The sequence below is a fragment of the Pristiophorus japonicus genome, chromosome 15 (assembly GCF_044704955.1).
Source record: "Pristiophorus japonicus isolate sPriJap1 chromosome 15, sPriJap1.hap1, whole genome shotgun sequence".
NCBI lineage: Eukaryota > Metazoa > Chordata > Chondrichthyes > Pristiophoridae > Pristiophorus > Pristiophorus japonicus.
This window is the reverse complement of record NC_091991.1, coordinates 156275726-156299935: the sequence shown is the minus strand read 5'-3', so window position 1 is coordinate 156299935 and position 24210 is coordinate 156275726. Positions and strand designations below refer to the sequence as shown.

The 24210-nt window shown below is 43.4% G+C and overlaps 1 protein-coding gene across 10 annotated transcripts in view; it reads right to left on the bottom strand.

Moving 5' to 3' along the window:
* rhbdf1a (rhomboid 5 homolog 1a (Drosophila)) overlaps positions 1–24210 on the bottom strand; it is a 346823-nt gene that overhangs the window by 96460 nt on the left and 226153 nt on the right. For 9 of the 10 annotated variants that reach the window (XM_070901161.1, XM_070901163.1, XM_070901162.1 and 6 more), the window contains one exon: positions 19672–19802. In XM_070901161.1, the coding sequence (XP_070757262.1) occupies positions 19672–19802 (131 nt within the window). Of the gene's footprint in view, positions 1–1095; positions 1182–19671; positions 19803–24210 lie in introns of those variants that run through there. The other variant, XM_070901170.1, reaches the window with a different exon arrangement.

Sequence of the window (24210 nt, the reverse complement as noted above, 5' to 3'; positions counted from 1 at the left end):
GTGCCGCTCTCAATCCCAGTTGTTCTAGGACGATTCTTTAACCAGACATCAGGAGAGTAACTGCGTATGACGTTTGAGGGGCGGCAGCTCTAGAGGAGCTGGCCTCTTTTGGTTTAGAGATAGCAAAACATATGTGAAAAGAGGCAAGGCCTCGCCTGGCAAGTCACATGGTTCCTTTCTGTCTTGCATGCCACAGATTTTTGTGGTAAAAACAAAGGGCCATTTAGTCAGTGCATTCATGCTTTTAAACACAGGTGTCAAAAAGTTCATACACACATGCAACCATTCGATTAACAATATGCAAATGTGGCAGAAATGCAGGGAGCTCTGATCATTTTTCCCTTCTCCTGGTCAAAGATTCTTAACGGTTTATTTGCAGGATTCGAGCTACAGTGTAACTGCTCGGGTCCGATTCCACAGCTGCATGTTTAATCATGTCCATTCAAGGTCTAAAAGCAACCAGGCCTTCAAAGAGGGAAAATAAAAATGCGTGCCCAAAACCATCCCACATGCAAAGCTGCATGGCTATTAAAGACCCCGGTAAAATGACAATGCCATTCAATTAGACTTTAAATGGCAAAATATCTATTAACTACTTCAAAACCAATTGTGTCATACAACATTTCAATATTAAGAAATGGATATATTACTGCACACCTTTCAATGACTCTGGTGCATTTTGGGGGTATAATTAGACTGCAAATGATGCAAATTTTCAGTTCAACATCCTGTGTGAAAGGTTGCAGCTTAAGATGGAGCACGGTTGCATTTTTCTCCATGTCATTTCTGCACAGTCCATATTAAAAATGTTAAAGTTAGACTGGGTCAGAAACCACTGCGTGTCCTGCACACAATATGCATTGCACCAAATCATCAAAGGCTGCCAATTGCACACATTGCATTTTACATCTGTATACTGTTGCCATTTAAAGCACGGTGATAAATGCAGACCTCATGCATAAATTATAGCAAAATTATTTCTTTTTGCGTACAAGGACACAATATATGAGACATTGTTGGCGTGTATCCACAGCTTTACTAAATTAGTGGAGCAGCTCGCATGCTGTACACACCAAGCACAAACATCGCAGGTACCTCAGCAAAGATCTGGCAGAGAAAGACTGGTGCCTTTTCGGTAGCCTCCTACCAGCTCTGTGACCTTTTATGGGCATTGTATTAATTCTTTCAAACCGTACCCTTGTGTTGGCAGGAAAGGCCGAAGTGAAGCAAAAAGAAGGAAAGATAGATACATTTAAGGAGAAAACAATGGAATGTACAGGTTTAACTCATTCATTGCCAATTAGCTGTACATTTTTACAGATCCAAATGATTATTTTCAGACAGTGTAAAGTGTTACTATTTTGTAGGCAAAAAATATAAGACATAAGTTGACGAGTTGGTTAAACAATTCTAAAAATAATCCTCAAACTGACAATGCCTTTACTGATCATCGGAGAGCTTTTGATTTTCTACGTCACCGAAGAAATGTGCTTTCTTTACATATTGGGACGCAAATGCTTTTTGCAACAAATACATTTATGCCATATTCTCTTATCTATGTGCCATAAGGCATGAAGTGTGGGGTTTACCGTTGATAGGGCCTGGGCTAGTGCGATCAGTATTAACTTATATTTTAGGCACCACTTCTAATGGCCAGCAGTCCTGCTCGGAACAGGAAGGAGCCATATTAAAATATTTAAATCAGGGACCCGATGCCAGTTGTAAAGGGATCACTGTAGGATGTTCCAAATACGCCAGAGAAGTCTTTTGTAGCTGTGTGTGTGTGTGTGTGTGTGTGTGTGTGTGTGTGTGAGAGAGAGAGAGAGAGAGAGAAGACTTGGAAGCTCCTCTGACCTCACAAGAATCTTCCCACTCTCCGCCAGCAGCTCCATGATCTCTCTCTAAGGTTTGGCTTTTGGCTCGGCTCTGCGGAGAAACGGCATCAGGAAACTATAATTTTGCCTAAGCTTGCCTAGTACAAAAGAGCTCACTTGACAGCGAAAGGTCAGCTTGTTTTATTCATTTACTGGCACTCAGCCAGCTGCCCTTCTCCGGCTGCCGAAGCCCTAATCTCTGGGCCTGGCGCTCGGAGAGCGCCCCTCATGATGTGCCGAGAGATTAGAGCTTGGGTAGCCGGCTGCTCTGCACCGAGGCAGTTTCCCGTCATGGAGGGTCACCAGGCACTGCAGCAAAGATGGCAACTGAACAAGCGGGGCACCGGGTAGGTTTTCCTTCATATAACGATCGCTTTCCCTTCAGTGTCTGCTTAAAACAGATGTTGTGCAGCTGGAGCACTGCGGAGGGGCTCCAGTCACATTGTGGGATGGCCCTCTATCATTTTAATTTTTCGAGAGCCTAATAATCAGCCTCGCATATGAGTGCTGCATAGGCTTCCAACGACTTTTGAACTGCCTGGTCGCATTCGGGTATGTTGGTTTCCTCAGGCAAGTTGCAGGCCTCAATAAAATGGTGAGCGGGCAAGCCAATGTAGTGAAGTGAGTAGCTCACCACCACTGAATAATCAGGCCTATATTCATTGTTTGGCATAAATAGGATTTACTGCAAATAATTTGAATTTGTAACATTCACTCATGGCGAATATAGCAAACTTATCATTCTTCACAACTCCACTCTTGAAATGTTGCTCAGGAACAATACCAGAATATTTCAAAATGTTTAAATACTTGCAAGTTGAGCACAAGAAAGAGATATTTTAAAATACCCTTGAAGTGGAGGAATGGAATTAGATCTAAAAATTCCTACATCACCACAAACTCCCACAACATTTCAGTGTTGTCAGCAACTTCATGGGTAAACAACTGGAAGTTAGAAAGAACAGAATGATTGTATTTATTAACAATTTACATAACGGGGTCAAAAGAGATTATTTTAATTTAAATGTTGAACAGAATTTCTAAAGCAAAGTGCTTCAGCTTTATTTAATGGGATATGATGATATGACTACTTTTGAAAATTTACGATTTTCGAAAACCTGTTGCTGCAACCCCAAGGGGCAGATGTCTTTGAGTAATTATCTCAGGCCCTATCTTACAGTATATCCTTCCACAAAAAAAAACTGAAAACCGATCTAGCGAGATAACAGGAACTTTTTCCCCTTTTAAGATATGATAAGAGGCCCACATCAAGGAGGTGAAACTATGGGGGCAATTTTAACGTAAAAAAAAACATGTGGGTTTGAAGCATGGGGGTAGTTAAATTATTAAAAATCGGGTTCCCGACCTGATACACCTCCAACCCGCCCACTTTCGGTTTTAACGGAGGCGAAACAGAAAGCAAGGCAGGGCGGGCAGCCAATCCGCTCCCAAGAGGCGGTACATCAATTTAAATATTATAATCAGGCTGAAAACATCTTTATTAACCTCCATTTTGTTTTTAACTGCACATGGATGGGTTTTACATCATTCGGAACACCCAGCAGTTATTGCAAGGTGGGGACTGCTGGGTCCAGGAAGTGCCTCGACCTCCTGTGATCAGAAACTCACCCCCGCAGGCCTCCCCCGCCACCACCAATGATGCTGAGGCTGGCCAGGATCTCCTCTCTCCCTCCCCTCCACCCCCACATCATCCAGAGGCTAGCCACGATCTTCCCATCAATCTACCTCCCCACCTCGATCCTCTCTTCCACCCGCCCCCCCGCCGCCCATATCCTCTGCCCGACACCCCCCCACACTGATCCTTTTAACAGCTCGGCCCCCAAGCGAACTCTCCCTCCCTCCTGTGTGGCCTAGTGCCGCAGGCCTACCCTCCTGCAGCCAGTCTCTCAATCTGGCTGGCTGCGGGCGGGGAGCAGAGGCCTCACAGGCAAATCCGTTAAGAGTCGGAAACCCCCCACCAGCCCCCAATACGCCTTACTCCTTAAAGTTCAGCCCTATGGGTCTATCCAATTCCTCTTAAACTTCCCAGAGATTTCTTCCTAAATGCTATTCGAATCCTTTCTGCGAGAATAAGGGCATTCTCGACTCTTGTTCACCTGATCACAGTTTACAAGGAGTCCTCAGCCTTCCAGGTCTAGATGTTGTTTAACTTAAGCCAATGACAGTATGGCTTTGACACTTTGCCTTCCCCCAAAAGGATGAAACAAACCAAACCGGTTTTTCACAGAAGTGGATCAATGTGACCAACACAAACACAAACATCTGGCATGTAATCAAACCGTCCCTTTCTCACTAGAATTCCCGAGTCTAGACACAGAAGTGGTGCTTCAGTCTATCTTTTGAAAACAATGGCAATACCAGCTAAAGCTTTCCTTCAGTGACACGCTATGATACAGATCAAAGCTTCATTGCTAAAATGGAAGGAGACATTCATACAACTGTGGATCTCTTCACGGGTCCTGAAATGTTTACTTTTTTTTTTACAGCTGGCACGGAAAACTGGGGTATGAAAAGAGCAAGTTTTGCAGATAATTTGAGCAGGAAGTTAAAAGTCACTGCCCCTATAGTTCAGCAAGTTTATCCATACAGATCAAGAGATGTTGGTCACTGGGTTAGCGAATCACAGCTAAGGTGGCAAAACAGGTACCATAATTGGACTTGGAATCCGTGGGTTAGAGCTCCCGATCTTCAGCCAGTGTTCACTCTGACAAAGTTGCAGGTTTAGACATCAGATGAAAGAAATGTGTTCAGCCATGGGGCACCTTACAGTCGAATAGCCAGCCAACGTTCATGGTCAAAAATCACATGAATAATGATCAGTTGGGTGCGGTGCAAGGGAGCAACTCGCATCCACAGAAGAATAACCAAGCGAGGATTCAATGACTAAGAAAGGAATTAAGAAAAACCTGACAGAAATTTTTTTTTTAAAAAAAGATGTTAAGTTAACTTTGGCCAATCGCAAATAAAATGAAATTGTAAGCATGTGTGTGAATAATCCATTAGACATCCAGCTTATCCCTAAACTTCCATCTCCCATCAATAACATAGGAAGGGACAGATTGTACACCAGTACCTTTCAAGGCTCTACTCATTTTAACGAGCTAAAATTCTTATAGAATTGGATAGAAGATTGACTGCATATGGAAAGAAGTCTTGCATATAGGTGAAACTGAATCTCCTGAAGGGAAATCGGAGGCTGAATTTGGATCCATCAAGAATTAGCCACATCCAATGAGACCACCTAGTCTTACACCACAAAGCAGTCAGAGATGACTACTCATAGTTCCACCCAATACTGCCATTTGATAGCTTAACAGCTGTACATTGGTATAGTTGTTCCAAGCAGATATGCCCAGGCATGCTTGTGAGCAAATTATTCATCCTTCTGTTTTTGCACTGCAGACATGCACCTTGTGCACTTTATTCCCTTTTTATCCTGGATGATTTTAACTTTCTTTGATAACTCAGTATTTGCATGCTGCTTCCTTGTCCTCTTTATAGAGGGAGAAGGGCTGAACTATAGTATTTGTATTCAATGCTTACGAAAATCTAAAATCTAAACTCTCATCAACACCCACGCCACTTTTGCCAGGTTCATCAATGAATGAGCTTCAAAAATTATTTACCAAATGAGAAGCAAGTTGGGATGTCCAGTGAGGCACTATAATCAAGAAGGCTTTGAGGCTGTCCTTGAAATGTTTCTTCTCTGCCCACCTGGGGCTCGCTTGCCGTGTAGGAGTTCCAAGTAGAGCGCTTGCTTAGGGAGTCTTGTGTCGGGCATGCAGACAATGTGGCCCGCCCAACGGAGCTGGTTAAGCGTGGTCAGTGCTTCGATGCTGAGGATGTTGGCCTGAGCGAGAACACTGACGTTGGTGTGTCTATCCTCCCAGTGGATTTGCAGGATCTTGTGGAGGCAAGACTGGTTTGACGAGAACGTCCAGGAGATCCAGGAGCTAATAAACCACAAGCGCAAGACATTTCTGAACCTAATGCAGCAATCCAATGCGGGAGCAGCAAAGCAGCTCTACAGGCGGCTGAAGGCCGAGGTCCAACAAAAAACCTGCAGCCTAAAGGTGGGTCAAGAAAGCACAGGAGGTCCAGCAGTTGGCCGACAACCACAATGTGCGAGGTTTCTTTAGTGCAGTCAAGTCCACTTACGGCCCAAGCACCCAAGGCCCCATCCCACTGCTGGCCAAGAATGGAGAGGCACTCATTAAGGACACTGAGGCTGTCAGGGCCCGCTGGAAGAAGCATTTTGAAGATCTCCTTAACCGAGACTTTGCCTTCGATGTGAGTGTCCTCGACTCCATCCCACAGCATGCTACCCGCCATCATCTCAGCAAAACCCCAGCAATGCACGAGGTAGAAAAGGCCATCTGTCAGCTCAAGAACAACAAGGCTTTAGGAGCAGATGGAATCCCCGCCGAGGCACTAAAGTATGGCGGAGAAGCACTATTGGCACGAATGCATGACCTCATCTCTCTTATCTGGAAGTAGGAGAGCATGCCAGGAGATCTCAGAGATGCCATAATCGTGACCATCTTCAAAAAAGACGACAAGTCCAACTGCGGTAACTACAGAGGAATCTCCCTGCTGCCGGCCACTGGGAAAGTCATTGCAAGAATCCTCCTTAATCGTCTTCTCCCTGTGGCTGAAGAGCTCATCCTGGAGTCACAGTGCAGATTCCGTCCACTATGGGGTGCAATGGACATGATCTTCACCATGCGACAACTACAAGAGAAATGCAGGGAACAGCATCAACCTTTGTACATGGTCTTCTTTGACCTCACAAAGGCCTTTGACACTCTCAACTGCGAGGGACTATGGAATGTCCTCCTCCATTTCATCTGCCCCCAAAAGTTTGTCACCATCTCCGCCTGCTCTACAATGACATGCAAGCCGTGATCCTGACCAATGGATCCACCACAGACCCAATCCACATCCGGACTGGGGTCAAGCAGGGCTGCGTCATCGCACCAACGCTTTTCTCGATCTTCCTTGCTACAATGCTCCATCTCACGCTCAACAAGCTCTCCGCTGGACTGGAACTAAACTGTAGAACCAATGTGAACCAGTTCAAACTTCGCCGCCTCCAGGCTAGATCCAAGGTCATCCGATCCTAGTCATCGAACTACAGTACGCGGATGACGCTTGCGTCTACGCACATTCAGAGCCGAACTCCAAGCCATCGTCAACACCTTCACGTACGAAAGCATACACTAAACATCCATAAGACAAAAGGTCCTCCACCAACCTGACCTCGCCACACAGCACTGGCCCCCGTTCATCAAAATCCATGGCGCAGCCTTGGGCAACGTGGACCATTTTCCATACCTCGGGAGCCTACGATCAGCAAGGGCAGACATTGATGACGAGGTCCAACACTACCTCCAGTGTGCCAGCGCAGCCTTTGATCGCCTTCTGAAGGGAGTGTTTGAAGACCAGGACCTCAAAACTGGCACCAAGCTTATGGTCTACAAGGCAGTAGTTATACCTACCCTCCTATATGGCTCAGAGATCTAGGCCATATGCAGCAGACATCTCAAAGCGCTGGAGAAGTACCACCAATGCTGAGTAGAATGGGCCTATACTCTCTGGTCTTTAGACGAATGAGAGGTGATCCCATTGAAGTATACAAGATTCTGAGAGGGCTTGACATGGTAGATGCTGAGAAGCCGTTGCCCCTGGCTGGAGAGTCTAGGTGGGGCACGGGTATAATCTCAGGATACAGGGTTGGACTTTTAGGCTCGAGATGAGGAGAAATGTCTTCACCCAAAGGGTTGTGAGTCTTTGGAATTCTTTATCCCAGAGAGCTGTGAATAAGTCATTGGGGTATATTCAAGATAGAGATAGATGGATTTTTGGACACTAAGGAAATCAAGAGATATGAAGATAGTGTGGGAAGGTGGAGTTGAGGTAGAAGATCATCCATGATCGTGTTGAATGGCGGAGCAGGCTCAAAGGTCCAAGTGGCCTACTCCTGCTCCTATTTCTTATGTTCTTAGGAGTCATTTAGAATCCACATTTGGAAAGTGAGTAAAACATCTGAATTAATAATGATGGGACAATTAATATAGTGGATTGCACGTTGTACATTAGTTCCCGAAATACAGGTTGTTCTTGGTCTTGAAATGCATAGGCATTTAACATCTGACAGTAATTGCTTGGGACAGTTCATTTTGTTGAAGGATGTTCCCTTGGCACATGTCTGACAGTATATAAGATGGCTTGCCATTATTAAGGCCACCGGATATCAGTAAGGTACACATGAAAGCCATCAAGTCCATTTTAAATAATTCATTTTAATATATTAAGAAATAACAGCGTCTTGTCATTAACAGTTAACTTTTCTTTCCCAAAGTAAAAGTGATAGCGCAATCATTTCTGGTGATTATAGCTCGAAGAGACAATTTAATTTAATGCAAAACTCCCAGCTATATGATTAGTGATAGTGGGTTTCATTAGATTGAAAGTTGATACAATTTCTACAACGACAAATCTATAACTCACATTGCACTTGGAGTCTGCTCTTCATCAACTGCTTCCTTTTACCAGTATTTAAAATTTTATTTTTGATCATTTGAAGTTGGTGTTAACTAGCAGGATAAAAAAAAAAGCTGTTTCTTAATGTACAATCTGCATCTAACTGTGGAGTATGGCATTTTTGAACTGATTATATTCCATACATGTTGTAGTTTTGCTGTTCTGAGCACAGTAGTTCATTGATAATTAGCGGCAAGCACCTGACTGAATTATACCGCTGGAGAAACAAAAGCTTTATCCAGTTTGGGACATTGTGAATCCTATCTGACCCAAATTTAAAAAGCCACACTACACGCATGCTGCTATATTTTGGCTCCAACCCAAATTCTGCTGTCTTGGGCTGGCTGGGCTGTCTGATTCATGGTGGTCTATTGGGTGGTGTGTCATGGAGTTTTCATTGCTGGTAATGGTGGAGGATGCTACAATCAATCTTCCATTTACTTGAGGTTTCGACTTTACAAAACACCAAATCCTAAAACTCTCAAGCTCAAGATAAAAGCAAAGACTTAAAATCCAGATGCTTATCTGCAGTTAAGAATTTAATTCTCCTGTGGAGGCAGAAAAATTCAGTGCGGCAGAAATTGATCCTCATTGTGCCAGTTTGCAGAGTGGAAAATGAGGGCAGAAAAGGACGAATTTCCGGGCGCAACATTCCGTGCTGGATCACTGCCTGGATCAGGGGCGCCGCCATATTGGAAAAGGCAGATTTTCCCGTTGTCCGAAGCTACTACCTTAAACAGGTGTGAGGCCCCTTGAATATGTTAACGAGGGGCCCAACACTTGTTTAGGAACCGTTCCTGGAATGTCATTGGTGCAGGACCTTCTCGGCTTGTTTTTTGGGTTCCCCATGTAGCCTAACCAGTGGTCCTTAAAGGTCACCGCTGGAGGCAGACAACGAAAATGTAAGTTTAATTTTTTTTAAACATTCCTTTCTTTGGAGTCCGGCAGGGGTGGGGCAAACATAAATGCTTCTCCAGGCTCCACAGCTCTCCCGAGGAATGCTGGCGACTTAGGATCACACTGCCTGTTCTCCTCTCCACCCCTTCACCCTCACTCCCACCACATCCCATGTAGTTAATGAGGCAGCTCACTACAATTATTAAAATAAGGCTTAAGGTCTAATTTTGGGCAAGCTTTGGGGCTCCAGCTCCTGGCATAGTGTGCGTGTGTGTGTGCCAACTGTACTTTACCAAAAAAATGGACATAATCCTCTTTTGTGCACTTCTTCCATGTTATTTTACTTCATACCCGTTTCTGTGTTGCATCATAAAAACAAATTTCATAAATAGTATAAAAAATATTGGACTAGTGAAAGTGAGCCAGTCAGTGTGAAAACAGTATGTTATGTCCCACACTGGAATGAATTATCACTTAATCTCTGCACTGCATGACATACTCTGGAATGTTTTAACCCAAACATAAAGACCACAAAATGAATTAAAGATTAGGCTACTGAGGTATCCTTACAGATTCATTGTACTAAGGGGAAAGGTGATCATAAATCAACCGCAAATGCCTGAGAGTTAGGAATTTATCACAAAAAAAAAAGAGACATTATAGATTCTTTCCCTCGGTTCTCAATTCTTATAAGGAATATTGATGGTAATGCTATCTTTGCTCCACCAACCTCGAGGTATTTGGTTTGAGAATTGCTGTCATTTTTCCTCCCAAAAGGAAATACTTAAGACACCCAAATCTTCTCCCACCATGAATGATACAAAGATTGGGAGCTCAAAACATGGCTAATTGTAGTTGCGATCCCATATATTCTTCTCAATGGCACTGCATTGTGTGATGTGCCAATACATTGTGTCACTGCACCTCCCTTAACACAATACTCCTGAAATGTTCTATTATTAACCAAACATACCCCATTACTGTTGTATCATGCCAGGATGGTAGGAGGAGAACTAGATGGACCATGTTCTTTTTTTTCATCTAGCAATTCCTATATTCCTAAATACTGGAAACATTTTTTTTTAAATGTGGGCCCCAACATTATCCTGTGGAGTCCTAGCTTATCAACACTTAACACATTTATTCCAAAACCTATGCCACAATTTTTAGCAAATGCGTTAACCCATTTCCACAAAATTATGGCAAAGAGAAATTTCAGATGAAAAATAATCAAGCATTTGTGGGCTAATATTTCTACTCTATTGTCTTCATATTATTGTAAAGAACATTTATTAAAAAAACAGATCAGAGACATGAATCATACACTGGAAAATTCAGGAATTAAAAAGACTAACTTACAAAATGAAAATCCTCATACAAATAGAACCTGTAAAATTATTTTCTTTGCGAAGTTGAGTTTGCTGTTTCTTTTGAATGCGTGGCGCAAAGGTAAAACTGTAAAACTAGCTGATCCATCAAATTGCTAATTGTTAGTTTGAGAGTTCACACTCAAGTCTAGAGGTAACAAAGGCATGGATGACAGTTTCAGCAGCAGACAAGCTGAGGCGAGGCAGAGTCAGACAATATTATAGAGGTGGGAATAGGTGGTGTTAGTGATGACGTGGATATGTGGTCGGATACTCATCTCGGAGTCAAATACACCTCTAAAGTTGCAAATAATCAGGATCGGCTTGTGACGATTGCCAGGGAGAGGTATGGAGTTGGTGGCTGGAGATCGGAGTTTGTAGCGGGGACAGAAGACAATAGTTTTGTTCTTCCCAATATTTAATTGGAGGAAATTTTTGCTCATCCAGTACTGGATATCGGATAAGCGGTCTGACAATTTAAATACAGTGGAGAGTCGAGAGAAGTGGTGGTGAGGTACAGCTGGGTGTTGTCCGGTTACATGTGGAAACTGAGGTTGTGTTTTCAGATGATGTCGCAGCATGTAGATGAGAAATAGGAGGGGGCCAAGGATAGATCCTTGAGGGACACCAGAGGTAACAGTGCAGGATGGAGAAGCCGCCGTTGCAGGTGATTCTCTGGCTACGACTGGCTAAATAAGACTAGAACCAGGCAAGTGCAGTCCCACCCAGCTGGACGACGTTGGAGGAGGATGATGTGGTCAACTGTGTCAAATGCTGCAGACAGTTTGAGGAGGGATAATTTACCACTGTCACAGTCACATAGGCTGTCATTTGATAGAACTTATCTACAGTTCAAAGTTGTATTGCCGAACTATGTAGAGTTACAAATTTACAACTTGTGGTGATGAATTGTGTCTGTACTGAAGTTTTTTTTTAAATCCACATCAATTTGTCTAGATTTTTCTATTTTGTATGATAAAAACAAAAACAAAAAAAAATCATTCTAAAAGGCTTGAATAACTTTGGTTTTGTATCCAGGGGCCTATAATGCAACAAGGAGGTAATGTTGAATTACTACGTTCTGTTTTGAGCACCCCAATAAAAGGAGGATATAAAAACACTGGAAAAGGTGCAGCATAGTCTCGCTGGAATATTATTAGAGATGAAGGTTACAATTATGAAGTTTTTTCACTTTGGTTGAGAAGCTTAAGGGGTGACCTGATAGAGGTTTTCAAGATCATGTATAGTTATGGTAAGCAATTAGTGATAGATTAAACTTGCTGGTTGTCAGGATGGTAATCAGAGGGCACAAATTTCAAGTAATCACAAGAAAATTTAAGTGGGAGGTTAGAATGTGGAATTCTCCACCACAAACCACACTCTAGCTAAGTCCTTAAATTATTTTTAAAGGAATGAGTTTCATGAAAGAGAAGAATAGTGAAGGAATTAAGGGCCAGGCGGGATATTCAGATTAGAATGGGTGGCTCACATGGAGAAAGTCAGCAGCACAAACTCAACTGGGCGCATTGCCTGTTTGTGTGTTATAATATTCTATGATTTCATGAAATTGTGATGTAAAGCATTAAAAAAAAGACTCGAATAACCTCGCTGCTACATTGCTTTGCTGATCCAATGGTGTCTCTAATTGGGTCAGACTACTGTCTACATCAACGACATCCACCGAATCCCTGTACTCAAACTGAGTTTAATCCAACTTTAAATTTAGGATGGTCCTAAATTTATTATTTTTTATCATACTGTATTTTACTTGTCCCTGATTTCAACAGTTACAATCAAATTCACACCTGCAGGAACTTAACAGAACTGAATGACCAATTGTGGCAATATTAGCTTAGAAATAATGTTCTCAATGATGGGGTCAAACAGCAACTACAAACAAGAACTATAACATCACCTTTTATGGACTTTCCTCAATTTAGATTTATCCTACAGAATATCAGATACAGGTTGAACCTCCCTTATCCGGAACCCCTGGGACCTGGCCTGCTCTGGATAAGGGATTTTTCTGGACGAGGGGTGGTCACGTTAAATTGGATGATACAGGTACTGAGCAAGGAGATATTGGGGCTGGCTGGCTTGGGGCAGGGAGTGCGGCAGAGAGATCATGTGGGGGGGGGGGGGGGTGGTAGGCGGTGGATCGCGGGGTCAGGCCAGCGATTGCGGGAGTCAGCAGCGAGGAAGGACTTCAATTTGTTCATGTTATGTTGGAGTTCTGCGCACACACCACCCGGTAGCCAGGAATGGTTCTGGACGAGGGGTGGTTCTGGATAAGGGAGTTCTGGATAAAGGAGGTTCAACCTGTAATTAGTAATCTCCTGGACAGCATGGCATAACGTGATCTAATTTCTATGGTATCACGTCAAAACTTTTAGCAAAAAAGCATTCAAAGTTCAATGTAATTATATTTTTGGAGTATATTATTAGCATACATAAACTAATAGTTTATAATCGCAATTTATTGCTGTGTCATTTTAACTTCAAAGATTTACATGGCATCACTTGCCGAGTAAGCATGGATGTTTTGCCCAGTGGATGCTCAGCACTGTATTAATGTTTTAAATGGAACTGGACATTTGCATAATGGCGTGTCTAGGAAAGCCCAATGTTGCCATATGACATTACAGAATGACAGACTGCAGATTCTTACTCCGGATTTGCCATCTAATGCATACTGAGTTTCAGCTAGGTTATGGGAGTCGCTGCATGGATTGAAGGAAAACGGAAGACGAATGAAGCAGTGCTGTTTCTCAGACATGCCCAGCAGTGAGCTATGGAGCAGTAATGACAGATGTCTGGGAGCAAGATATTTGGACATCCTGTTGATTGCTGTACAGTGGAAGACTGTCGTTAGTAGATTCATCTGAAGTGCCAAAGATTAGTCATTTCATGTTGCTAAGCAAATGGTATCATAATTGTTCCAAATGTTTAAATCGTGGCACTGTTTAGATATTTACAGCAAAACAACTTAATCTGTGGAAGATCATTGCTGTCACCCAGCCTGCCAAAAAACAAACTCAAGGGAAACTTGGCACAGCTTAAAAGATCATTTTATGTCAGAAGGGCCAAAATTGGCAAATTACACATTGCTGTGCAAACTGAATTATGGTTTCTAAAAGGACCCATCTTTTGTATAGGTCATTTTCAACCAGTGTGGCTTGAGATAACGAGCGATCAACTGGGATTCAGAAATTGGCTTTGCCGGTCATTACATTTTTCCGTATACTGAAACAAGGTTCATGGTGCTATAGGCCAGACATGATACCGCCCAAAAATTTATTATTGGCTAAGAATCAAACAAATAGTTGGCAATCTCATCATGCAGGACAGACACATCTAATTTAATTAATTCGTTATTTTTTTTTAAAGAATTAAAAAATATTGAAATCAGCAACCACTTGGACACCCACAACCAGTAAAAGTGAATGGCAACATCCTGCAACAACTTTATAATGAAGTCCATCAAAGCTTGCCTGAAGAGGGCAGGGGCTAGCAGTGTCAGTATGAGGAGAGTCAAATCTGGAACCGTCACTACACCACCAGAGTTAATAGCCTGTTTCAAAACAATATTCTCTACTTAGATGGGATTAAGTTACCAAACAAATTAATAATTGTGCCCCTTGTGGTGAACAGACCCAACTGAACTGAACTTCCTGGGTCATGACATAAGCTTTAGTTAACAGTGCACTAGCTGCAATGTACATTTGCTCTGTGAAGATTGCCCACTTAGGATTTGAGTTGCAATCCAAGGAAATGGATTGCTCTGGCATTTTCGCTAATTTTCCAACACAAGACATGAATTTCAGAGAGTTACATCAGGCACATTTCCAAAGTCCCACAGGAATAAAGTTATTCCTGTTGCTCCAGACAAGAAAAATATACGGAGGCTGGTTTTCATTTTGGGAGAATATCGAAAGAGGATTGAGCATTTATGATGGCCGGGCCTCATCTGCAAACTATTGGTGTGAGGCAATACTGTAGCAGCAGGGTGGGGAGAAAGCTGGTAACATCGGCAGCTCCTTTGTGGCGACGAGTGGAATTTGAATTATAATGGGGAGCAGACAATCTGCAGGGGGAGGCACGGATGGGCTGGCAGCAAGTGCAAAGATTCTCGTGGGGCAAGCAGCAGCATTTCTGGTTAGGCCTATCCACCTACTTGTACCTGAAAATTGCATTGGAATCCTACAAATGGGAGCACTCCTGTTTGCATATTACATGTAAGCCTCTGCCTGAAACAGGAGGGCGTGCGGGCCGGCCATTTTAACAACAGGCCAGAAACAGCGGCGGGTAGATCGGGAAAGTGCTGCAATTCTCAAGGTGCTACGGCCTGATTCATGCCTAGCAGAGGCCATGAAAATCAGCCCCACTCATTTTAGGTGGTCCATGATAAATGTTAGCAGGACCAGCAGGTAATAAATGACCGCCATAATGAAATGTTTTCACATCTGCAAAGCATATCACAGGTCTCAAATGCAGCAAAATGTCAGTGGAATGTTAGTCTGCTTTGCCAATGTAAAATCTCCTCTGCAATGTTCACTCACATTGTTTTGGGCGTGCGGCTCCTTTGGTGGGGCTGGGCAGCCCTTTTTCAGTTTCGCGTTGCTGCTATGCCCAATGGTCAGTCTCAGCACCTTACACATCAAGTAAGTTGAAAACCGCAGCTTGTTACATTAATAGTGTGATTTTTGTCCTGCATGTCCGCATTTTATTACTTGTTCAAATTCTCCTGCAGTTAGCAGTTTGAGGGAAGGCTGATGAAACCCACCAGCGTTTGGGGTGAGTGGAGAGGCAGATCAAAAAATAATCAAGCAATCACCTGGTTTGGACAGAATTACAAATCAGTTGCTTTAATAAACCCAATAAAAACAACCTTTCTCTGCTTTTTCTCGTTAAATTCCCGCCACAGTGCGTTGACTTTTATTGTTTCCTTAGCAACAACGAGCAACATCTTGCGGCACTGAAGCAACACACATAATATTAGCTGCACGTGTTCTTAACATGGTTTTGCAAGAAGTGACCACACAGGGTCTAGGAGGCTGAAGGAGAGGCATTAGTTGTGTCACTTACAATTCCAAAATAGCATGGACACTGAAAAGACTGCACAAAACACAATGGAACAGCTGCACAAGGGTATTAGAAGTGAACCTGTGTGCTATGTGCAATAAGTTTGCTTTTTACAAACAGAACACATAATAGTGGAGGGGGAACAATCCAGGAAGGCGCTCGAGTCTCTTCGCCGGGAGCGAGCGCAGACCAAGCGCAAACGCCGGAAGGAGTGCACGACAACCCAAGCACTGCAACAACCCGGCACTTCAACCAATGTCCTTTCAACCACCGTCTGTACAACATGCAGCAGAGACTGGAGTTCCCACATCAGACTTATCAGTCACCCGAGAACTCATTTTTAATGTGGAAGTAAGTCATCCACGACGCCGAGGGACTGCCTATGATGATGACATAATAATGAGAAACAAAACTGCAATAGAAAAGAAGGAAATAAAGATGGAACCTTACAGATTTGAAGCAAATACATTAATCATTGGTGTGTAGCTTTCCCGCGTTCTGCCTGAGCATCAGAGATGTTTGGAAGATGTTGTATAATATGAGATCTGTGCTATCACAAGTTAACATTTCTCCAGCTACTGTGTTCTCAGAGTATGCTAAAAGATATGACTTTAATGCAGGAATCCTATTTAGTCTGCAACATTCCCCCCCACCTTTGTTATCAGATTTGGATTTCTAAGTGTCTATGTTGAGATCCGTAAAATGTTTTGCTATCCTCCATTTCACTTGGCTGCCACCTACTGGCAGCTTTTAAACTGCAACCAGGAGTCAGATTGTGGCAATAGCACGACCATGTGGTTTGGGGAAAAACAACACACATGATTTTCAGCAGCACGTTCTGGTGTTAACGATCCTCCGAGGTGACTAGGATGGGGCCTGGAGCTGAAATGCCGGTTTAGCCCACGTTTAGTGCAAGATGACCTCTTGGTAAAAGAGTTGAAGCATATGCTAGGAACGCCCACCTGCCGGAAGCTTATTAAGAAGGCTGATTGCCGCTTAAAATGCCAGCTAGCACTCATTACGAAGGCTGCATGACATCTCTTCGGCTAGCGCTCGTTCAAACGCCCTCTCCTAACAGCTGTTTGGGAGTAAGCAAGGCGTTGATGTGGATTTCAAGCGCCACTTAAAAGGGATACTCACTATTTCATGTTCATTTGCTGCTGGAACGGTGAGGAGGAGCTCAAAAACATCGGGAGACTTGCTGGGACAACTTGTCAAGACTTCAACACTCGAGCAACATCTATTTTGGAAATTCTCTGAGGACTTCACCTAAAAAGAGTAAGTGCTGTGCCACTCCACCTTATAGGAGTCACCAGGAGATAGGGGGTGTCCTGGGCATGTTGCTAAAGCCGGAGTTGCTTTTTGACAATGGGGTCCTTTTATTTAATCTGGTTGTTATTTGCAACTTGTACAATAATAGAGACTATTTGCCTTAAAGGAGAGGGGACCTTAGAGGTATTCAAGATATTCAATGGTGTAATGAAATTTTGTAGCACTTCTTCAAGAAGAGTCATATTAGTAGAACAATGGAATATAATCTAAAACTGGTCAACAGTCAATTTAGGACAGATGTCAGGAAGAATCTCTTCATGCAAAGAATGATAACTTGATAAATCTTGGAATGGGCTTCTAGGTTGAACAGTGGTAGTGGAAACTAAATTTATTCAAGACACAGTTAGATGACATGATGGTGTGAATGTGAAGATTTTTCCTGAATAGTTGAGCAAGTTGAGTCAAATGGTCTCCCTCGTGTATTTATATTGTGATATCTACAGTTTTCCAGTCGAACAACATCTTCCAAACATTTCTGAAGATGGATATTTCATGGTTCAATTGCGAAACAAACTGGAAACGTATGTTGAATACAAAGAGATCATTTTGTTTACTATCTTATCGGGACCTATAGTGGCGTGACTAGGGAATCACAACATACCGCCGACTGGAAGACTAAGATACACTATTTTTATAATGTGACCACTGGTAACAAGAAAATAGTGCACACGTCACTCAATACTCTTCAGTTGGAGGGAACAGGGTTATTCTTCCTTCCCAACACATTTTGAATGACGTGCAGCATCACAGAAGTTATAATAATCAATGCTTAAAGAAATGGTCTGGATTTGTTCCCACCCTCCACTCTTCCATGGCATGGACTTTTTATTTTGACAGTGGGGCTGGAACTGAGATATGCTGCTGGTAAATGTTATACATTACAATGCATGCCCGAACAATGACACAGGCAGAACAGTTCCCCATTTCAATGGTCAGGCCTTAACACTATGCATTTTCATGGATGCACAGGGCAACTGTATTTTTTATGCATTGCTCTACTTAAAATGTTTTTGTATTATGCTAAAGCTAACTTTCAAACTATCCTGTTAACCAATAGCATTGCACCATAGCAATTAAGAGAAAAAACCTCAGGTAGCTCACAACCAAAATTAAACTAAAATTGCCTTTACTTTGATAGTTTTTTTTAAACCTTTTATAGTACTGTGTATTATTCAGAGTATTTCAATGCAGTGTACTTTCCTGTGTTGAATGAATATAAATTAAACCAGGATACTTTAGCACTAATGCTAGAAAAAGGCCCTTTTTTCGTGTGTCTGCCGTACTCTGAAAGCGTCACCAGTTATTATACAAGTCTTGCGGCTGCCAGTGTTTCACTTCGCCTTTCACAAGGACCAGAATACACTTCTTTAAAATGGAAAAAATAATGCAAAGAACTTGCTCAGAGTATTAATGTAGGGACTCAATAAGGATGTGATTAATAGAACACATTATACGCTTTAGAAGGACTGGAAAAATCAATTCCAAAATAAGAAAAAGTACTTCAACTCTCAAAGATCTTTAATTTCCGTGATTTCCTGAAGACACTGATGGGATTCTGCTGCAAACACTCCAGGACTAAGCTCATGTCAAGAACAGCCATTTGTGTGAGGTATCAGAGGGCTGCTATTAATTGTATAACCAGAGCCTAGTATCAGCACCTTCAGGAGATGAAGAGAGAAATTTGAGGGGTGCAATATTTCAGCCTCCACATAGATTTGTTCTAGTCAGATCTGCACAAGTGAGAGAGCTTGTGAATGCAGAACTGATCAAGCTTGTGGGCTTGACTCATTTAATTTTAGAAGATCTAAAATGATGTTTTACAGAAACAATTTCCCCTGATAGCAACAGGGATGTATTAAATGTTAGTCTATAGATTATACATTTAGCTGGCCAACATCCACTAATCTCCAATAAGGAAATTAATAAGTCCCTGATTAACGAAGCAGCTTGCTACAAGATAGAGATAGACTAGTCTATCTGGAGCACATGTCCTGATTGAGCTGCCTTTCCCTCATTGCCTCTCACACATTCTTATAATAGGCACTGAATGCAAAGAATGCTCTTCAGAAACAATCACAATCTGAATACTAAGAGTATTGCAGCTTTTGAGCAAACTCCATCAGCTTCCATTCAGACTCACATTAATTAAAGGACTTTAGTACTTTTAATCAGCACATTGTTTACTTAATCCAATATAGAATTTGGTAGACACATCATTAGAGTCACAACATGTCAATTAAACAAATAGTAATGATCACATATAAATTTCTAGTATGACAAACAGTGCAGAAAATAACCAGCCCACCTTATTTTGGGAGCAAGTGCAATAATATATAAGAGCAGCTGGGTGTTTGGAGCCTATTTTTGCAATGAGCAGCTTGTGACAGCAGTCTGCCTAAAGGAAAGGGTCTTCATTCCAACCCTGTATTATACAAGTATTCTCAGCATTAAAGCTCCTACCTCATACCAGTCACTGGGGCAGAATGGTCAAGAGGCCTTACCCTCAACTAAACAACAAAAAAAGTAATTTTCAAACATTTCCAAAAGACGCTTACCTTTTGATGGTCTGGGTTATTGAGGTCTGTCTCTGAAACGTGGGACGTCTTTGTTCATTTGGTGGAGATGGTATTCTTGTGTTTTCAGGGGGCATGCTGACACTCCGCACATAAGTTGGATGTCTGGAAGGCTGTCCACAAAATGAGGCAAAAGTAAAGTTACTTTCATCTAAAAGAGTTTGTTAGCTTTAAATTCACCAGCTGTATCCATAACCTGATTTATGCCATCCATCCTCATCTCCTCTGCACAGATCTGTAGTCTGATGTAGTCATAGTTCCAGCTTACTTAACCAATTATCGATTTTGAAGTGTTTTAACCCGGCATCCATCCTTCAAGATTATAACTGTACGATAATAAATGTTGAGATGCATTTTTACAGAGACCCACTACTCTCCAGTAAAAGTATAAACTTAAAGCAAAAGAATAATTACAACCCCCTCGATTCTTGATCAGAAGGTTGTGGGTTCAAGCCCCACTCCAGGAATTTGAGCGCACAAATCTAGGCTGACACTTCAGTGCAGCGCTGAGGGAGCGCTGCACTGTCGGAGGCGCTGTCTTTTGGATGAGACGTTAAACCGAGGCTCCGTCTGTTCTCTCAAGTGGAAGTAAAAGATCACATGCCATTATTTCGAAGAAGAGCAGGGGAATTATCCCCCATAGCCTGGCCTAAATTTATCCCTCAATCAACTTACCAAAAACATCATTCCTTGTCCAATCATACCAACTAACAGCACACACTTGGGTTTCAGCCAATGTTCATGTAGAGAATCTGTTAATGTGTTGTCAAATATTGAAATCTTTATTTTGAACACTTTGTATTCTTGGACAGATTTGTATGCACCTTTGGAAGTGGCTTAGTGAGTTGTAGTGAATGGTGAGACATAAGGGGAGCCACCACAATGGTGATGAGTGTGAAAGGAATGGGTTGGGCATTGCAGGGATGCTTTATGGTGTTGGTGTGGGGTGGTGTCAACCTGACGCATCATGTGGCAGCCAGGGTGTACAATGGCAAATGAAGTAAATCTGGCCATGGTGAAGCTATCTCTGGCCTCCCGGGCAGCAATGTGGTCGGGTGCTGATGCCCTGTGTCCTGTGCAGCCTCAGGTGATTGCGGAGTTGTTGTTGGTGTTGTTGTTGATGATGCTCTTGTGTGTCTGGTGATGTTGGTGTTGGGGCTGATCGTGGTGGGCTTATGAGGTCCAAGGTGGGTCTTTTTCCAGGCACCGATGCAGCTGGAATAAATGGCAGGCGAGTTTGAGATGACAGAAGCGATCTGTCAATTATGAGAGAGTTGCTCCGAGGAGGTGACAATGATTAGACAGTTCACGGCAAAGACTTCCAACCTGCATACAGCTGAAAATTTCCAACCACTTCCTGAAGGCTTCAGCTTCTTACATTGGAAGGTGAACAGCTGTGAAATGGTAGCTTTTACACACTTCTGCAGCTGTCAATTTGCCAAAGCAACAGAGAGTCACTGAACCCGACTCCATTTAGTTGGCGAGTTCCAAGAGGGACGGGAAACCCGACAAAAATGTGGCAAAATTGTAAGTGCCTGTTTTTAATTCTCTTAAATACCACAAAACTATCTGTTAAGTACGTCAATGAACTGGCCCGTCGCCTGGCGTCAGGTTTGTGATCAGCATGCAGACCTGACAGCTGAGAAACTCGTACGGAGGTGAATTTAGAGCGGGACCCTGACCTGCTGTCAATCAGGACCATTTTGACAGCAGGCCCGCTTCCAAACCCGCACTCACTGGGCTGGGAAGATTCCAGCCACGGGGGGAGCGTGGCTATGGAGCAACTTGAATCTTTTGAATTTGAGGTATCGGTGGAGCAGTAGTCAATATAGATCAGTGAGCATAGGGATGATGGAGGAGCGGGACTTGGTGCAGGTCAGGATATGCGTAGCAGAATTTTGGATGAGCCCAGTTTATGAACAGTAGAATGTGGGAGGTCGACCAGGATAGCATTGGATCAAGATATTTTTCACAAATACAAAAGCAAAATACTGCGGATGCTGGAATCTGGAATAAAAACAAAAAATGCTGGAAATCTCAGTGGGTCAACCAGCATCTGTGGAGAGAAAAACAGAGTTAACGTTTCAGGTCAATGACCCTTCATCAGAACTGGCGAATGTTCAGAAAGAGCACATTCTTAAAAAGCACTGAAAGGGGGAGGGGAAGAAACAACAAAAGGGAAGGTCTGTGATAGGGTGGAAGGCAGGAGAGATTAGAGAGACAAAAGGGATGATGGGCCAAATTGAAATGGTCATGGCAGAAGTTAGAAAAAGGTTAGTCTAGGTAGGGTGTGAATGGTGGGATAATGACCAGCCCCGACCTGTGAGGAAACACCAGCCGAAGGTCGGAGGTATAAGAGGAAGAACATGCCACTTCAAGATACAGCACGAGCTGTTCCAGGATGGCAATGGCTTCGAGGAGGGCGACTGGGTGATTTCACCAAAACCCAGGTCGCCGATTGAAGCGTAGGCAGGAACTTCAGCAGGGCCCAGGCACAGCAGAGGTGCAGCGAATGATCGGGGCGGAGGTGCGGCAAGAGATTGGGGCGGAGGTACAGCGAATGACCGGGACAGAGGAGTGGAGAGAGATTGGGGCCCACGAGTGACGTGATCGGGGCCCAGGAGAGGCGTGAGTTTGGAGCCCAGGAGAGGCGAGGGCCCAAGGACAGCACAGGCCAGCCCACACTGCAATATGTGTGCGCACTAGGTCCGTGCAGCAGAGCTGGTCTCCAGTCGTCTTGGTTAATCCTTGCCAAGACCTAGCTCTGTTAAGCCGTGTGGTAGCTAGTGTGCAACAGCCACCACATGTTAAAAAAATCCACGCACAGGAATCTTACACCCTTCAATATGTAGTTCGCGACCTAGAATATCAGGTCCTCATCGAAACAACTGTGAACTCATCCCTTTTTGGTGGAAGCAAGTCATCCTAGATATGAGGGACCGCCTAAGAAAAAGAATGACCAGCTGCCATAGGAGGTAGAGAGAAAAAAAAACATAAGATCGGGGGGCGGGGGCGCGAAAGATGGGCAGAGTTTATGATCTGCAATTGTTGAACTTGATGTTGCGTCTAGAAGACTGGAAAGTGCCTAAATGAAAGATGAGGTGCTGTTCCTCGAGCTTGCGTTGAGCTTCACTGGAACAGTGCAGGAGTCCGAGGACAGAGATATCAGAGTGGGAATGGAGTGGAGAATTAAAGTGACAGGCGACTGGAAGCTCTGGGTCACACTTACGGACTGAGTGGAGGTGTTCCGCAAAGCGGTCACCCAATCTACGCTTGGTTTCCCCAATGTAGAGGAGGCCACATCGTGAGCAGCGAATACAGTAAATTAAATTGAAAGAAGTACAAGTAAATCGCTGTTGCGCCTGGAAGGAGTATTTGGGGCCCTGGATAGTGGGAAGAGAGGAGATAAAAGGGCAGGTGTTGCATCTCCTGCGCTTGCACGGGAAGGTGCTGTCGGAAGGGGAGGTGGTGCTGGGGGCGACTGCAGAATGGACCAGGTGTCACGGAGAGAGCGGTCCCTTCGGAATGCTGAGAGGGGAGGGGAGGGGAAGATGTGATTGGTGGTGGGATCACGCTGGAGGTGGCGGAGGATGATCCGTTGAACATGGAGGCTGGTGGGGTGAAAGGTGAGGACAAGGGGAACCCTGTCATGGTTCTGAGAGGGAGTGGAAAGGGTGAGAGCAGATGTGCGGGAAATAGAATGGACACGGTCGAGGGCCATGTTAACCACGGCGGAGGGCAATCCTCGGTTGAGGAAAAAGACAGACATGTCAGAGGCACTAGTGTGAAAGGTGGCGTGGTCAGAGTAGATGAGACAGAGATGGAGAAACTGGGAGAATGGAACGGAGTCCTTACAGAATGCGGGGTGGGAGGAAGTGTAGCCCAGGTAGCTGTGGGAGTCAGTGGGCTTATAATGGACACTGGTCGAAAGCCTATCCCCAGAAATGGAGACGGAGAAGTCGAGGAAGGGAAGGGAAGAGTCGGAGATGGATCATGTGCAGATTAGGGAAGGCTGGAAATTGGATGCAAAGTGAATGAAATTTTTTAGTTCACCTCTATTATAGGGTAAATTTTCTGATTGCATGCTGTCATTCGAGTCTTCTTGCCAGGAGCGCACAAGCATAAGATTTATGGCTCCTATTTTAACAGTAAAGAAGAAGTAGGGGACTTGAACCATGCCTTTCCTGCCATGATGTGACGATCTTTAATTTAAGATTTTAGGACATATGTCTGAAGTATTTCTTTACACAGAGGGTGAGCAACATCTTGCCAGTAAGGGTGGTTAAGATAAGAACACTGGTCTCATTTAAGAATTGGTTAAGTACTGTACTGGTAAGATAGCATGGTTGATATCCTGGAATGGTAAATCAAGTGGGCCAAGGAGGTTCCTTTATCCAAACTTATCTCGTGATGATAATAAAATAAATAAAAAATAATGGCCTGGCTAGGCCTGAAAATTCTTTTCTAATGCAGAAGGAACGTCATGCTTTTAATAAATGCAGGGACAAGGAAAAGTGATTC